General features: G+C 40.5%; 1 protein-coding gene across 1 annotated transcript in view; it reads right to left on the bottom strand.

The window, feature by feature from the left end:
- Nucleotides 1–4,539: 4,539 nt before the first annotated feature.
- Nucleotides 4,540–18,366, bottom strand: part of NOM1 (nucleolar protein with MIF4G domain 1) — a 30,727-nt gene continuing 16,900 nt past the window's right edge. The window contains exons 9-11 of the mRNA XM_030554188.1: nucleotides 9,856–9,987; nucleotides 6,547–6,656; nucleotides 4,540–5,274 (exon numbers count right to left, since the gene is read on the bottom strand). Coding sequence (XP_030410048.1) covers nucleotides 5,097–5,274; nucleotides 6,547–6,656; nucleotides 9,856–9,987 — 420 coding nt within the window. The 3' untranslated portion in view covers nucleotides 4,540–5,096. The remainder of the gene's footprint in view (nucleotides 5,275–6,546; nucleotides 6,657–9,855; nucleotides 9,988–18,366) is intronic.

The following is an 18,366-nucleotide window of genomic DNA, read 5'->3' as shown; positions in this document are numbered from 1 at the left end:
CTACTTAAAAAAAAAAGGGGGGGGGGGGCTGAAATGGTGATAATAGATCTGTGTGGATTATACTACTTAGGTTGAAGACTGAAATATTCTGCAATATATCTAACAATGAAACATCACCCGTATGGTTTGACTCAATCTAAAGCAAATCTCACAGGATTTTCCATTAGTTTTTCAGGTGTAAGAGCCAGAATTACAATAGTGGTATGGTTTTCTAATATACTGTATTTTCCATTAGTCTGAAAATCATATTATATTCATGGAATAATAAAACCTTAGCCTCTCAGAAAGGATTTTGGCCATTTTATAAAAAAGCAATTTTGTTTCATTCAAATGAACAGGAAACATGTTTCAGTTTTTACTTTGACTAAAGATGAAGAAAAGCCAGCAGGTGTTAAATATTGTACTATTTAAAAATGAGTGAAGCTATATTCTGTGATGCACAAAGTGGAAGGAAAGTGCTGAAGAATGTATAACTTCCACAGCAGACTCCTGCTGGTGTCCAGTTTTGGAGAAACCCACTTTCTTTCTGCAGTAATACCACAGACAACCTTGTTAAGAATAAGAGGTGCCTTTGCGCAGTGAACTTTACTGGGAAGAAAAAGGTGTTCGTTATTGTTCAGTGTTTTCCTTTTCAAAATTTCATTCTATACTTGGGACAATACCACAACACAGAATTGGCAGCAGGTAAATTCATGTGTACATGTCTGGAGATGCAGATGAGGCATCCCCAAAGGTACTCACTCCCAGCAGGTCATAGCAGTCTTGCCTTTGGGACCATGCAAAACCATTGTTTGAACTGCACACACCACACAGAATTTAAGATATCATACCTATATCCTAGAACTTTCAAATCTCAGTTGATTTCGTTCACCAGTTCAGTGTGTTTGGTCAAATTCTCTGAAGGCAACTTTTGTTGCTCTCTGAGCATTGCAATGCGGAACAGCACATTTCAGCAACTTCCCCTGCAAATTCATGTTTTCAAAAGATTCTTAGAATATGCCGCATCAGCATGTTTTTTGACAAAAGTCCAAAAGTTGTATGCAAAACTGCTTCTTGCTGGAAACAGAAGCAGTAGCTATGCTGTATGTCAAGAGGCGCAAACAGCAGTTCTGTATAATAAATGATAGTTCAGGAAAGAAAAGTCTCAGTTATAAAAAATAAAATAAAAACAGATTGTAACTTTAAACTGTAAGGTTAAAGCCAGCACCCTTAATTGCAGTAGCAATTGTGGCTCCTGGCAGCTGCAGCAAGTTAATGTATTCAGAACCATAAAACGCTAGGCAGCGTTTCCATTGGTAATAGAGGATATTCACTTTTGACTACAAATGGAGCAATTGGACAAGGAAGTAACAGCCTGTCACATTTTGATTATTTTAAAGGGGAACATTTAAATTTTCTTTAAGAACAAGGCAAATTCCAGCTGGAATAACGTGTGTTTACATGTTTAGATTCATTACATATTAAACCACAACTATGTTAACATTTTCCTCTCTGCCCACCCCAAAAGCAAATAAATTAATAGGCAATTGCTGTGGCCTAAATTGAGTGCTTCTGTAAATAGCTCGGTTCCATGCATTTCACAGCAGCCTGAATCTCTCTACAGTTACACCAGTTTTATGTCAGTGTAACTCCAGCTGCAGAAACGGGGACTTGAGGCTTGGCACTGTCACTCCCAAGGGAACTATCTGCATCTCAGCATTTGACAGTGTGGCTGTGTTAAAGGGATGCCCGCGGCTTGAAATCAAGTAAAAAAGTAGTCAAGTATCAGAGGGGTAGCCGTGTTAGTCTGATAAAGTGGGTATTCACCCACGAAAGCTTATGCTCCAATATGTTATTAGTCTATAAGGTGCCACAGGAGACTCAACCTACTTTGTAAAAAAAGTAGGTTGAGGTGTGGCTTCAGTCACATCTTCCTGTTTTAACATCCCCCCCACCCCCTTTCACCTGTTGTTACATGAAAGACTCACACAAACAATAGGAAATGGACTGATTATACAGTATATAATCAGTATATATACTGTATATAGTATATAAAGTACTGCCAATAGCCTAAAGTAAACTGAAGAAAGCAAAAACATTTCTCTCTCTCTGAGTGATTGTGGGTGTTACCTGTCACAATACTAGCTACAATATTTTCAGTCAGAGCTGAAAATTTTAAGTTGATTGTTTCTTTGATTTTCTTTGTGCACTGCTCCATGCATCTTGTCCTTCCCAAATGAAGGCAATAACAACCTCAGTAATGGCCCCAATGGCTGTTCTGGGTGGCATCTACTGTTCAGTTGAGCTGGAGAGAATTTCTTCCAAAATTTTATTTTTTTTTATTTTATTTTTCAACAAGACTGACAAACAATAAAAAAGGAAATTGAGCATTTTCTTGTTTTCAACCATTTCTACTGTCCAGTGAATTGAGACTTTACTGGGAACCAATTGCAATGAAACACATTTATGCTAGGCTCTTAGCTAAAATCAAATTTTTTGGACAGAGGCAAATCTGAGGGAGCCTTACACACTGATATCAAAACACAGAAATCAGAGTGACTAAGTAGTAACTAAAATATTGTGTCATGGATCCCAAAGCACTTTATCAAGCATCAAAGAGACAACTAAGTCAGTATTTCCAGGAGAGCTGGAGAAAAGTGTATTTTTTATGAGTAGGCCCAGTCCTTCCAAAAAAGAGCTATGGATCTTTAACATCCATAGAGTAGAGAGGGCACCTTCAAACACCACCACACTCTTTGTACTTGAAATGGTACATTGGTGTGTTTAGACAGTAGGCTCCTTGGGGGCAGGGACTGTCTTTATAGCACCAGGCACTATTGGTATTCAGAATAATTAATCAACAATATAAATGTCATAACGCATTCTTTGTTTACACCTGTAGGAAGATGGGTTAGGTTCACCCCACTGGGATTTATTGCATATGCACTGCTATAGCATCTGGGGGCATGAACCTATGGTTCCAAGGAGAGTACTTCGAACATATGTTTAGATCACTAAGCCATGGATGCAGCCTAATGGTCTCAGAATAATCTTTGTTTTTTGGCACAAAAAATGAAGAAATCTACTACAGGTGGCAAAAACAATCATGAAACTATGGTTTTGTCTAATATAAATGAGACAAGGTAGGTCAGGGCAATACTTTTATTGGACCAACTTCTGTTGGTGAAAGAGACAAGCTTTTGAGCTACAAAGAGCTCTTCTCTGTGTCATAGCTAACCACAAGATGGAACAGATAGTTTATCATTAATAATTAATACATATTGTGAGAGATCAGTCAAGGTGAAATGGCCAGTTAACACCTTTGCAGTGATAGGACAAAAAAAGGGGAGTTAGTGGGTTACAGATTGTTGTAATAAACCATAAATCCAGTGTCTTTATTAAGATCATGATTTTTAGTGACTAGCAAATTTATGAATTTAAGCTCCCAGGCTCATCTTTTGAAGGGTTTGTGCAAGTTTCCTTTGACAAGAAGGACTGAGAAGTCAGATACAGAGTGATCGTTTTGTGAAAAGTGTTCACCAACAAGTGGTAGGATGTTTTTGTCTTATTTTTCTGAGAGTTCATTTGAGAGCACAGTGATTGTCTGGTTTCACCCACATACTTGTCATTGGAGCATTTAATGCACTGGATAAGGTACACTACACGCTGTGACAGGCATGTGTGGGACCCATGGATATTACAGAGTGTATTGGAGAGGGGCGTGGTATTGATCATTAGCAGTGGAGATATGTCTGTTGGTTTTGCATCTGTTATGGCAGGGTCTGATGACACTGAGTTGGTGGGTCCTGGTCTGTTCTACTGTGTATTTAGTTGTGAGCACCTTTCTCTGACCTGAAGAAGGGCTCCATGCAGCTCGAAAGCTTTATTGGAACAACATAAATTGGTCCATTAAAATATATTACCTCACCACCTTGTCTCCCAAATATCCTGGGACAAACATGGCTACAACACTGCAAACAAACAACATATAATATAAATAACAGACTTCACCCAGTCCACAAGAGATGAGCTGTTATGCAAAGAAAATCAGAGGGACCTTCAAACAGCTGGATGGATAGCAGAGTAGGTATCAACTGAAGTAGTCTCTTTTGGAAGATAGTTTGAAAGCCTGATACGGAACTGATGGCTATTGCTTGCTCTCTATTAATAGTATAATCTGAATTTAAAAGTTTCATTATATCTCAAACAGTAAACAGCTGGCAAAATTTTAATCTAGAAGGCAGCAAAACAAGCACCATAAAGCACAATAAAATTGCACTAGGCAATTATGTTAAAGTATTAGCATAAATTATGCTGTGATATTTGAACCCAATATAACCGAATAAGTTAGGTCTTCAGTCAGTCCACCAAGGTTTATAATGGAAACATCAAAAGATCTTTTCCTGATGGAGATGCAGGTAACCAAATCATAGAGTTAATACATCTCTTTCAACCCTAGTCTTCTATAATTCTATGATTCAATTTTATTTAAAACTGAGGAGTAGTTACAAGACTTACTCCCCAAAGACTGCACCCTCTAGTGGCCTATTTTACAACAGATAAAATACAATTACTTTATTAAAAAGCTTTCACATTAAAATCATAGACCATAATATAGCACAGAAACAAAATTCAGTTTTATTTATTCTGTGAAAAAGTGAACAGGTCTGAATATCAACACAATCTTACTCCATGACCTTGCAGGAATTAGGAAGGCTAGAAGCTTGGGGTTGCTGAACACTACCAACTTGCTGACTGATAAGTGGTATTAACTAAACTTTAAAGGAAACTCAGCTATCTTGCCTGATGATAACAGGCAACATGAAGTATACAGAGTGTAGGTGTATGGGGAAGACAACAGATTTTAAGCCACTGAACAACAATGTATAAAGATAAATACTTTCTTCCTTCAGTATTTTATGTTTCTATTTCCCCCCAAACTTGAAACCATTTTTTAGGAGTGTACAATCCTACATCACCTCAAAATAGGGGGTCCTTTGCAGCATTACAATCCTGCTCAGCATCTCAAGTCTTTAGTCTGTGAAAAACATTGTCAAGGTCACCTTTGTGGTTTCATGAAGTCCTTATTTTCCATGCAAGCTTATTTGAAAATAAAACTATAGTTTTAATCTGGATTCTCTGGCTTGCAAAGTCTCGCTTACTAATTCAACTCTTTCTTTTAGTAAGCTGGCTTCTTCAGCACTTTCGTGTGCTTGTACGTTCTTCAGGAAAAAGTGGGAAAGGAAAAGCTTCAAACCTTCACGCAACATTCCTAATTTTGGGTTGTCAGTTAACCTGAAAAAGACCGACACACAAATCAGAAATAATTCCAGTTTCCTACTTTCCAACTGAACAATGTTATAAATTCTCTTATTAACAAGCGCAGGCCTCCACTGGTTTGGCAAACAGTTGAACATACTTCACATGCAACCTATTTCTCAAAAGGCAGTTTGTAATTTTAAAGTATTTTTTAAGAGACTTGACTTAAAATATTAGTTAGGGCATAGTCAAAAATGTAAGCAACGTGTGGCAAACCTCCCACACATTTTAATGGATGGAATAAAATTTGAAAGACAGTACATGGCAATACAGACTTTCCACTTTATGTGTAGTTCTACAAATGTAAACATTATCTTTTACTACGTTAGTATTTTTGGCAGATCTAATTCCACAGAATATACACTATTATCTCTTCCCTTATTAAATATTTATATGGCACCATTTCCATGGCTCTTTAGAAACAAACTCAAAAAGCAAAGTTCCTTCCTGGAACAGCTTACACACTAAGGCCATGACTGCAGTACAAATACACAACATGTCAGGAGACCAGATTACCTGTGACCCTTATTCAGCACTGTTCCAATATGAGAACTTAAAAGCATTTTGACTGTAACCAAACTAATGTCATGGTCGCTTATACACAGCCGTCCATTGTGGGTATACAAGTGGAAGAATCAGGTCTAAATTTTAACCACTTCAGTGCGATTAAGACATTTCCTCTGATTACCTCTAAAAGGTGTTCAGTTAATAACTCAGGCCCCTTTAATATGAAGAATAGAGATTTCTAGATAAAATGCTGCAATGCTAGAGAGTGTTAACTTTCCCCTGATTAATTCCATTCTTTGCTTCTGCAACAGGGACATGTCGTAGCAAGAATAACTCTGCAATGTAACTGAATTCTAGTTCCACACATAGGGTAAAGATTTTTGGGGTGGTTGGTATGTCAGCTTAGAGCATTAACAGATTTATTGTTCTTGCCTGACAGCGATAGTTGATGTATTAAGTATTTCAAAATTTGTATTAACGTTGTATGTAAAATTCTATAATATATTTATACTGCAGTAGCACCTACAGACCACCATTAAAACAAGGGCAGCATTGTGCCAGGTACTGTACAAACACATAAGAAGAGATAGACTTTTCACAAGGAAGCTTGCCTTGTCAGAAGTGAGGTGTCAAGGGCTTGGGGTAAGCAATGGATAATCAAAATAAATACAATAAGCAAATCCCTTGTGTGTCCAATCACTGCTCACCAAATGTTCTCTGGGAAGATCAACGATCACTTACCTTCCAAAAATGGTGGTAAGTTCTTCCACGTCTGTTTTTATTAATAGTATAGATAACACTTGCCGCAAGAAGTGGACTTTGGGTTTATCTAGTTCACTGAATTCAACTACCTAGTTAACAAGACAGCAAATATTAGACTTAACACTGAAGACCTAATTAACATACTTAGGATGCTTTAACATGTCTCATTCAGTAACTTATTATTATGCTCATTGCAGTGGCATCCAGGACCAGAGATAAAAAAATAAACCAATCATAAATTAAAAAAAATATGCCTTGCATAATTTGAGAGTTTAGAGATGAAAAGCGAAGAATAATCACGGTCGTTCAATCCAAAACACCTACTGACCTCACATAGCTATTGAACAAGAGCGGCAACAGAACAGAATCTTGGGGAATCTGGCATGAGTGCGCACGCTGATTGCATGAGCAATCGTCCAACACTGCCTTCTAAAACCTCGCAGGAAGGATTGAAGCCACTGAATACCAACCTGGTCACCTCTACCCGATATATTAAGGCAACCAGATACCCAAGAGATAGGTACCTTCAAAGTATTTAAGACAGAGTGGACCCAAAAGTGAATCCAAAACACACTTAATGCACAATAGTATTTTTAAACAATATATTTATTTACAGACATTACAATACTCATCACTGCAATATCTGAGTGCCCACAAAGGCTGCTGGCAGATGCACTAAAAATCAGCATAGGCACCTGTGATGTTGCACTCCCATGTGATTTTATGAAAATATGCTAATGAGTATGAATATAATGTAACTGGAATATGCTTGATGCAAAAGGTCTCTCGTAAGGTATCATTACAAAGCTTATAATCTACTGAGTGTGTTCATCCTATTTGTATAAATGTATCATTCTTGTATCTGAAACTAGAAATATGAAATATAACTCTGAGGTCCTATTGTTATTATGCAAAGTGTGGGCCATTAATGGCGGTTTAGAATCTTGATGGCTCCCATTAACCAGGACAACTGACCGTAGATGGCTCTGTTTATTTGCAAGCCTTCCTGTGAGTCAGGCCTGGAAGAATGTCAGCTGGTACTGGAATCCATATTAAACCTGGTGCTTTTCCATTTAGAAGGAGAAATGGGGACCCAGAGAGAGAAAAAATTCATGCTTTGTGCAAAGGTATATAAGGGGGTGGAATAGAACAAAGGGGACTGCAGTAATGAGAAATCCCCTAGCGACCACCTGAGCTAGATCTAATAAGAACTGTACCGGGGAAAGGATTGGGCTCAGGCTAGAAAGGAGCCTAGCCTGTGAAAAAAGCTTATTGGAACATCTCTGAGGGTGAGATTGTATCTCTAATCAGTTTTTTAATGTATTAGGTTTAGATTTGTGTGTTTTGTTTTATTTTGCTTGGTAAATTACTTTGTTCTATCTGTTATTACTTGGAATCACTTAAATCGTACTTTTAATATTTAATAAAATCACTTTTGTTTATTAATTGACCCAGAGTAAGTAATTAATACCTGGGGGAGCAAACAGCTGTGCATATCTCTCTATCACTGTTATAGAGGGCGGACAAGTTATGAGTTTACCCTGTATAAGCTTTATAGAAAGTAAAACAGATTTGGGGTTTGGATCCCATTGGGAACTGGGTATCTGGCTGCTGGAGACAGGAGCACTTCTTAAGCTGTTTTCAGTTAAATCTACAGCTTTTTGGGGACGTGGTTCAGACCTGGGTCTGTGTTTGCAGCAGGCTAGCGTGTCTGGCTCAAAAAGGCACAGTTCTGAAGTCCCAAGCTGGCAGGGAAAATGGATTCAGAGGTAGTCTCAGCACATCAGGTATCAGTCCCAAGGGGGTCTCTGTGACCCAACTCGTCACAGCACCACACTTCTGTCCATATTAAGAATATTAATGCAGTGGCTATACCATACCCAGACTTCAGACTGAATGAGTTAGGATCTTAGGGCTCATCTATAGAGAAGTTGGACTTCTTTACCTATACTGGTACAGTTAAAGTGGTACAACTCCCTTAGTATAGATGCTGTTATACCAGTATAAAAGCTGCTTTTTTCAGTACAGCTTGTTCCTGTAAGGGAAGTGAAAAAAACACCCCCAAGTGCTGCAGTGTGCCCGTACAGACAGTGCACCAGCACTCCCAGCACTGACAGCGATTCCCCTTCTGGAGGTGATTTTTTTATGACGCGACTACTAACGTTGATAGTGAAGACGTGCACTATGTTATACCAGTTTAAGGCACCTTTATACCAGTAAAACTGCAACCATGCTAGGGGTTGTACTGGTATAGCTTTCAGAAAAATTATCACCCTCCTGCCCCCAGCTGACAGTCACACCACTACAAAAGCTGTGGGTAGGCCAGGCTGACGAAATCAGTGGAACCCAGGTTCCACCCACAGCCTTCCTCAAAACAGGAAGGTTCGAGATAAGAAAGTAATAATCAAGGTCATTAGTATCAGGTGATGTTTTTTTGAGCAAGGTTTTAACCACGGTTTCAAAGGTTTGGCATCTTGCCCTCCCAAAAGGAAAGCAGTAACAATCCTTATCAGTAATGGCCCCAAACTGCACTGCTGGCTTTCAGCAGCTATAAGGAGCATGTGTCTGTCTGGTAGGGAATAGCCAGCAACTCCACCAGGACATCCAATATATGAAAAAGGGTGAAATTCCACCAGTAAAGACAGGATGAGGTTGGGAGGGGAAAAGTGTATTTCTTTAAACTCAAATTCTCTTTTAAAAAAGGAACAATTAATAATTTACTGTTGTCTGCAATAGCCCAAATTCTGTTTATCTTCCAGACAGCCATCTTAAGTACTTCTGTGACTTCCATTACCAGGGTAGCTGAGCGCCTCACAGTCTTTTTAAATTACTTTAATCTCACAACCCCTCTGTGAGACATGGAAGTGATACTATCCACATTGTACAGATGGAAACTATAGGATAGAGAGATTAAGTGACTTGTCCAGGGTTACACAGGAAATCTGTAGCAAGTCAGGGAATTGAACCTGGGTGTTGCAAGTCCCAGACTACCACCTTAACCACTGGGCCACAGTTCTTTTAAAAATAAATAAATAAAAAGTAAATTAATCTAATCTGTCTGGCGATTAGAACCACTTGTATGAAACTAAATCAGATCCCTACATTTGGGGCAGTTTTAGAAAACAGGCAAGTAAAGTTCACCTTAGCTAGGAAGTGCGGAATAATTTGTTTTAAAACTAAATAAGCAGCTCCAATAGAGATTAGATAACAAGGAACACGCACACATTTACCATAAAACTAACGAATGAGGTGGACGTGCACAAATACTTTAATAGAGACTATGCTGACCTTGAGGACTGATAGGGAGAGTGATTTTGTCTTTAGCAAGTGGGCCAACAGAGAAACCAGGTTGGAGAAAGTAGTGGTTGACAGATTTCCCAAATCTCGGATTTTGTCCCATATACTGAACTGGAATGTCATCTAGGTGTCAGAACAAAAACAAATACAAAATAAAAATTGAAGTCCAATTAAAATAATATTATGTAATATCACAACAGGCTCTCAAAGCTACCTTGGCACCTTTTCCATTCAGCTACTAAGTACAAAACACATTATTACGCTTATTTAATAAGGCTGTTTGATCATTTGCAATGCATTGGAAGCCAAAATGAAAGAGATGTTACTTACCTTGTATAGTAACTGGAGTACTTTGAGACGTGTATCCTTCTGGGTCCTCTACTGGGGGTGCGCACTTGCCTTCCATTGGAGATTTTCCGCAGCAACGCCCTTTCAGTTTGCACATGCACCCTCTGCATTCTCATGCTTCATACCAAGGATATATAGGGCTGCATGGGCGAACTGCCCTCAATTCCTTCTGTATCTCAAAGCCCCAAGAAGATCAGATGGAGGGTGGGTTGTGGAGCACTGACAGGGGCAAACATCTTGAAGAACTCCAGTTATTGTACAAGGAAGTAACCTCTCGCTCTTCTTTGAGTAGTGTCCCTAAAGGTGCTCTTTGTGAGGTGACCCATTAGTAGTACCCCCTAAAGGAAGTGGGGGCGTCAGAACTTAGCTGAAGGCTGTATGTAGGACTGCAGAGCCAAAGGGAGCTCAGGAAGGTTTAGTGTCTGGAGAAAGTGTGAATCAAAGCCCATGTATTAGCCTTGCTTTTTTCCATTAACAGACATACTTTAGCAGGGCTATAGACACAGTATGATCTCATGGAAGGGGCAGGGTACATTAGCCACAAAACAGGAGAGTATGCAACCAGAAACCCACTTAGAAAGCCTTTGGATAGTCACCTTTAGTTCTGTCCACCATAAAAACAACCAATCTCACAAAGGTCTAGTCTTGTCCTGATAATAAGTCAATGCTCTCCTGATAGCTAAGTTATGAAGGACAGCTTCCTGTTTTGACTGATGAGGCTTGAGGTAGAATACCAGGAGATAAATAATACAGTAACTCCTCACTTAACGTTGTTCCAGTTAATGTTGTTTCGTTGCTATGCTGCTATTAGGGAACAAGCTCATTTAAAGTTGCACAATGCTCCCTTGGCAACTGCCTGCTTTGTCCCCTGCTTGCAAAATTCTCTGGAAGAGCAGCCCCTCCTTGTGGGGATCAGAACTAGGGGGGGTCGGCAGCCCCTCCCACCATCAGCTCCCCTAAATCCCCTGCAAGGGGATTTAGGGGAGCTGATGGTGGGAGGGGCTGCCGGCAGCTGCTCAGCTGCAGTTCAGCTGTCTCTCCTCAACTGCCGTGTTGCTCCTGCCCTGCCCTCTACCTTGGAGCTGCTCCCAGGAGATTACTGCTTGCTGGCAGATGGGAGGAGAGGAATGCTGATATCAGGATGTCCCCCTGCCTCCCTCCCGCCCCATATCCCCTCTCCACAAAGCAGAAGAGGGGGACAGGGTTCAGGGACAGAAAGGAGGGAGCTTGCTGGAAGCTGTTGCTTTCTGTCTGAACTGGCTGATCTGCTTAAAAGGGCAACATACTTGAAATGCGTCAGCATACTTAACGGGGCAATGCACATCTTTTTCTCCCTCTCACTCATGCACGCACCCCTCAGAACTTTGGAAAGTCAGCACCTGTGCAGCCATGCATGTGCTGTCAGGAGGAGAAAGTGGTGCGCTCCAGCTTGATAGCGTGGGCTCATCATCATGTTCAGTTTTTGCAGGGAAATGTTTGCAGCTACTGCCCTGCATCTATTGTGTTTCCTCCCTCCTGCCTCAGTCCATGCTGCCTTGTAGAATGTGAGGCTACATTAACAACCTATTAACCCTTGAGGGTTCAGCTGAGTACTAGTTCATCATTTAGCAGCAAGGCATTCCCTGGGAAATATTTCATCCTCCTACTCCACCACCTCAACCAAGCTTCACAATCATTCATTGTTGTGCACAATATTAAACTGTTTGTTTAAAATTGTTTAAAAGTTATACTGTATATGTATATATCTTTTGTCTGGTGAAAAAAATTTTCCCAGGAACCCAACCCCCCCATTTACATTAATTCTTATGGGGTAATTAGATTCGCTTAACATCGTTTAGCTTAAAGTCGCATTTTTCAGGAACATAACTACAACGTTAAGTGAGGAATTACTGTAGATTGATATGAAAATCTGAAGTATCCGTGGATAAAAAAGGTGGATGTGGCTGACGAGAAAATTTTTATCTTTGAAGAAGACAGTATAAGGAGAGTTAGCCATTAAAGCTTCCAGTTCTGCACCTCAGGCAATGGTAATAGCCACTAGGAATGCAGTTTTCATAGACAGGCTCATAAGTGAACAAGTTAACAGTTAGAAGGGTGGCTTCTTCAAAGCTCTGAGAACTAAATTAGAAGTCCCAAGTGGGAATAAGGTGTCTAACATTAGAGAAGAGGTTTTATAGACCCTTTATATATATCAATGTTACAAGGGAAGCAAACACTTAGAAACCTTTTACTGGAGAATAGAATGCTGTGATGGCAGCTTGGTGAACTTTAATGGAACTGTGTTTTCTTCAAAGTAAGCAAGCATTCTAACACCTCGGAGATGGGCGAGTCAATAGGAGACAAACTATGGTGAGTATGCTAGTGGCAAAACCTTTTCCATTTCTGAAGGTAAGTCTTTCTGGTAGAACCTTTTCTACCATTCAGCAGAATCTCCTGAACTGCTGTGGAGCAAGACTGTTCTAGCACTGAGAACCATCAGGTGCTAGGCACTGAGTTGAAATGTATTCAGATTGAGCTAAGGACATTCCCAGAGTCCTGTGTGAGAAGACTGGGTGTCAGTGGAAGATTGATGGCCAGTCAAAAGGAAAGATTTGCCAGGTTGGTGCAATCAAGATGACCGTGGCTTTGTCCTGCTTGACTTTGTTTAGGTTAGGACCCTGTGGATCAGCGAGTGTGGGGAAAATGTGTATAGGCAATTCTTTGCCCAGGAGGTGAGAAAAGCATTCCACCAGAGAATGGTGGCAACCCAAGCCTCCTCTTGAACAGAAATATGTGCATTTCTAATCAGCTGTGGTGACAAAAAGATCTGCTTTTGGATATCCCCAGGTTAAAAATTGTTTGAGTACAGATTTGTTTAGTTCTCACTCATGATTTTGAGCAAAGCGCTTGCTGAAGTTGTTGGCTATGGTGTTTTGGACACTGGATAGGTTGACTGGTGAGATCAAGATATCATGGGCTATGCACCTGTCACGGCCTCTGCAGAGAGGGAAAGGGCTCTTGCTACCCCTTGTCAATTAATATAATACATACTGGCCTTATTTTCTGTCGTTATGTGAAATGATTGTCCTTGAATCACGGATAGGAAGTGGAGACAGGCATGTCTGACAGCTCTGTTCCAGAACATTGATGTGTAAGGTGGATTCTTGGACAGACCATCTGCCCTGGAAATTATAGTCCCTCCTCAAATGGGGAGCTCATCTTCAGGACATGTCAGAAACTAAAATGTGAGTGGATGGAGGGTGGTTGAAGGGGACTCCAGGGAATATGCTTTGTCTGAAGTTTTTCACCATTGCAGGGAAATCAGAATATGACAGATAAAGAGCAGTTTGTTTAGACTGTCCCTGTTGGGTGTATAAACTGACCTGAACCAGGCTTGGAAGCAATGCAGGTGCAGTTGAGCATGAAGCATGAGAAAGGGTACACTCTGCCATATGCCTGAGAAGTTGCAGGCATGATCTGGCAGTGACCTGAGGACTGATCTGAACTTGTGCAATCAGTCGTGACAGTGCAAGAAACCTCTGGCAGATAACCTCTGGCTGTGGCGGCATCTAGAATGGCCCATATAAACTCTATCCTTTGTGCAGATAGGACAACATGAGGGATGACAACATGAATCTCACTCAGCTGGAGGTTGAGACTGACCACTGCTAATTAGACACTAGTGTAAGAATGTCCCGGAGGAGCCAGTCATTGAGGTAAAGGAAAACAATTAACTTCCCCTGATGAAGTTATGCAACTGCCACAACTTCTGTGAACATTCTGGGAACAGTGGCTAACTCAAAGGGAAGGATGCAATATTGGTAATGGTCCTGCCCCACCAAGAAGAATAGAAATTTCTTGTGAGAAGGGTGTACTGTGATATGAAAATACACATCCTGAAGGTCAAGGGTTGTAAAGTAGTAGATCTAGAGAAAGAACAATGTCACTATCTTGAATTTCTGTACCTTGACAAAGGTATTCAGCATCCACAGATCTAGAATTGGTCTCCATCCACCCTTCTTTTTTGAGAATCAAAAAGTATTTGGAATAAAGCCCTCTTGTGTTAAATGGAGTACATCAAAATTATAACCTCCAAGGCCCATGTGTTGAAGATAATCTGCATCCACGAGGTGTGAAAATGGGAGAGAGGATCACCAAAAGGTAGAAAATTGAGTAAAGTAAGATGGTGCAGCAGCAGGTCTGGATGAGAAGATTGTTCATGGCTCTCAACTGAGAAGTCAAAAGGAACATTTGGCCATCGTCAGCTGCTAATCAAAGTTGCTGTAGCAGTTGAAAATTATCCTTTTGAAATGTGGGTTTTTTTCTAGGTGGCTCTGGTGGTCTGTGAAAATGGAGAACTGGGAAGGGCATGATCTCTGCGCCATCTGAGATTGACTAAACCTCTTTTTATTTGCAGGCATATATATGCCCAGCAAATGAAGGATCACTCTGGAGTCCTTCAAGGCATGCAGCAAATCATCCGTAGTGTCACTGAATAACTTTAGACCACCAAAAGCGAGGTCCTCTACTGTGTTCTGGACTTCAGTCCTCAGGATTTCCCTGTGAAGCAATGATGCCCTGTAGCACAGATCCTGTGGATCCGTGACATGTCCCAGCTTTTAAACAGACCTGTAGAGGAAACCCCTTAGATATGGGTCAGTTTCAGCCAGTCCTTTTAACAACCCATGCATTCCACCCCAGAAAGTTACAGAACACAAACACCTCATGTCTCTTGCTCTGCCCCAAGAGTAGATTTAACTCTTCTGCAACCACTAGGTAACAATGCAAAGTATAGAGGGAAACTGATAATCATAATCTTAATAGTATTACAAAAATGCCTCACTTTGTCACATCCTGTACATGACTACTGTTGTAGCAATGGAATGAGCTGCCCTATCAGCTGAATCCTAAGAGATCTGCGGGGTTGTTCCAGCCAAGGGCTGCCCTTCTGCAATGATGGCTTGAAATGGTTCTTTGTGCTTTTGCGGTAGATGTTCAATAAAAGAGCTAAACTTCATATAATTAATGTGATTGTATTTTTTCAGAATCTCCTGATAGTTAGCAGTTGGGAACTGTAGGGTCACAGAAGAGTAACTCTTGATCCCCAAAAGATCCAAGCGCTTGTCAAGGGATATAGGCTTTCAATGATGTTGCCTATGATGCTCATTTACTCTAGTGATGGATGCAGAATTTGGTGTGGAGTGGGAAAACAAAAACCTTTGAGCCCCTAGTTGGGACATAATACTTTTTATCTGGTCTTTTTGCAGGGGGTGGAAGGGAGGGCAGTAGTAGTCTTTCATTTATAGGAAGCCCATGCTGATGATGGTGTGTGCACAATGTCATGTAATTAGTGTTGTCTCTCCTGCTCTTCTTCTAACTGGATCTGAAGGGTGTCTGTCACATTCTTCATCAGATCTTGAAACTTTGAAATCATCAATATGAAACGGTGAGGTGGATGACAGCTTCATCTGGAGAGGAAGAAGTACTATTAGACTGTGGCTTAGCCTCCTCATCTGATCTACTTTCCTGGTCCTTGAATGTATCCTCCTGCCTTAAAGATTGCTGTGGAGGAACAGAAGGAGTTGGAGAGTGTTGTCAAAGGATGATCTACATGAGCACTGAGCACTTCAGAAAACTCTTGCTGGTAAGCTGCCAAGGATCTCAGTATGTCCACTGGGAGGATCATACAGGAATGGAGGGGGCATGCAGGGTGGGATGTTTGGCAGGCTTTGATGGTAGAAGCCTGGAAAAGTCCCTCAACGGTGCAGGTTCCAGATAGCCAACACAGTCAGATGGTTAGCAAGTTTCAGGAGTTTAACTTAAAGAGAAGATTAAGGGATGACTTGATTACAGTCTATAAGTGTCTACATGGGGAACAAATAAAATGGGTTCTTAAATCAAACAGAGAAAGATATAATACGATCCAATTGCTGGAAGCTAAAACTAGACAAATTCAGACTGGACACAAGGTGTAACTTTAACAGTGAGAGTAATTAATTATTGGAACAACTTGGTTGTGGTGGATTCTCCATCACTGACCATGTTTAAATCAAGATAGGATTTTTTCCTAAAAGATGCTCTAGAAATTATTTTGGGGATATTCTCTGGTCTGTGTTATACAAGAGATAAGACTAGATGATCAGAATGGTCCCTTCGGGCCTTGAAATCTACAAAGGAGTAACTGGCCATCTTTTAGAACACATTGGTACTGGCAAAAGGTGGGGTACCACAGATCATACTGGTTGTGGTACTGAGAGTCTCAAACTCAACAGAGGAGACTCATGCTCCTCGGAAATGAGCAGATTCTTTGTGAACCTGAACTCTTGCAGTACCAAGTGAGGTTATATTGAGACCTGGTGAGACCCAGTCAGAGGTGTAAGGTACTGAGGGTTGTATTTACTGTTCTGGTACTTGCTCAGCTGATGATCTAGGTACCAGTGAGGTGGTGAAAGATGAAGAGTGCACTGCCTTCTTAGTAGAGTGCATAGATTTGGTAGTCTCTCACCCAAGTTTCAGTGGTACCAAAGCTTTGGTACAATGGAAGCGGACAAAGACTTAGGCATAGAGAATACCTCAGTATTGAGACCTCTGCAGACATTTTGCAGAGTGGAGGGTCTCCGGCTTGGTAAACCTTTATGAGTGATCTTTCTGAGGAGACCTGGCACTCATCTTGGAGGAAGATTTTTCAGATTCACCTGTAGATTTCTGCTTTACGGTCCTGAGAACGAGCAAACCACGGAAGCTGATGGAGCACTGTGGTGATTCAGAGGCATGTGCGTGTGTGTGTGGTGAGGCGTTCCGAGCCCAGATCTGCTGCAGGACGAACGGAGCACTCCATCATAAGGAGCTGGAGCTTTTTCCTCTGTGTTTCTTCGAGCAGCTCTTGAAGCTAGTGCAAATTTTGCACTTAGATGGTACATGTGTATCCCTGAGGCAGTGGGTACAGCACAAATGGCCATCAATCACTTGGGAGGGTTCCCGGCAAGTTGGGCAAGTTTTGAAGCCTGGGGATCTACACATATCCCACAAAAGAGAATTCCTAAGGAAGGACCTTGCTGAGGACGAGGGGGAGGCAAGCCCAAACCCAGCAAAAAACAAAAAAGGAATTACCTAGCCTTCAAAAAAACAGGAACAAAATAAAGTAAAATAATTAAAGAATAATAAAATAAAGTAAGCAGAGATCTAAAATTGACCAGAAAAGTAGAAGCTGCACTTAGGTGGGCACAAAAAATTGCTCCAGCTCAGGCTGAGGCTGAAAAAGAACTGAAGGCAGTTCACCCGCACAGCCCTATATATCTTCAAGTATGGGGCATGAAGATCCACAAGGTGCATGTGTAAGCTGATTGGGCACTGCTACTGAAAAATCTTGGATTGAAGGCTATGCACACCTCAAGTGCAAGTAGGGACACTACTCAAAACAGTAGCAAACTTATGTTAGAAGTTGCTTTGTAGCTTGGAGATGATACAGGTAGTGTTTAACAATCACAGAATTAAAATATACATCTATATGTAAATCCAAAAGAAAAACCTGCAAGTGGTCCAATCAGTTTACATAAAAGCCTACTGAAAATGAAGCACACTTAACATATATATTTTTTTCATTTTTGTAAAAACGCTATCAAACCTCTCATCTCTAACTCCTCCATCCCACAAGCAACATGTTTTAGAAGATACCAAAATAGACATGCTAACTGCAATACATAATTTATCCTGCTTACACAAATTCCATGGACAAATACCTGCTTAAGCCCTGTCTTAAATGGGGCTGTGTGTGGATCCAGGGGTCTTCTCCCAGTCCCTCAGGATAGGAGCCTTCACTTTGATTTACATACTTTGATATATATATATATATATTAGGGATTAGATAGAAGATTTTAAGGCCCATTTTTTCTGACTATGTTACATATTTTGTTCATCCAGTTACATTTGATGCATTAAAGTATATCTCTAGGACTAAACTCTTGCAATACTATTACCTTTTATTGGTTAAACATACATTCTGGAACTTTATACATATAAAACAGGATATTTTTGTTGAAAAAGCAAACCATGCACAAAAATATTCATCATAGTGTTACTTTCTTCATATGTTCTTTGTCAAAACACCAAAAGGTTCTACTCTGTGTAACAGACCTTTATAGTGACAGTTACTATTCATGTTTTTTTTCCTTAAGA

The sequence above is a fragment of the Gopherus evgoodei genome, chromosome 2 (assembly GCF_007399415.2).
Source record: "Gopherus evgoodei ecotype Sinaloan lineage chromosome 2, rGopEvg1_v1.p, whole genome shotgun sequence".
Classification (NCBI taxonomy): Eukaryota; Metazoa; Chordata; order Testudines; family Testudinidae; genus Gopherus; species Gopherus evgoodei.
This window is presented reverse-complemented; position numbering and strand designations above follow the sequence as displayed.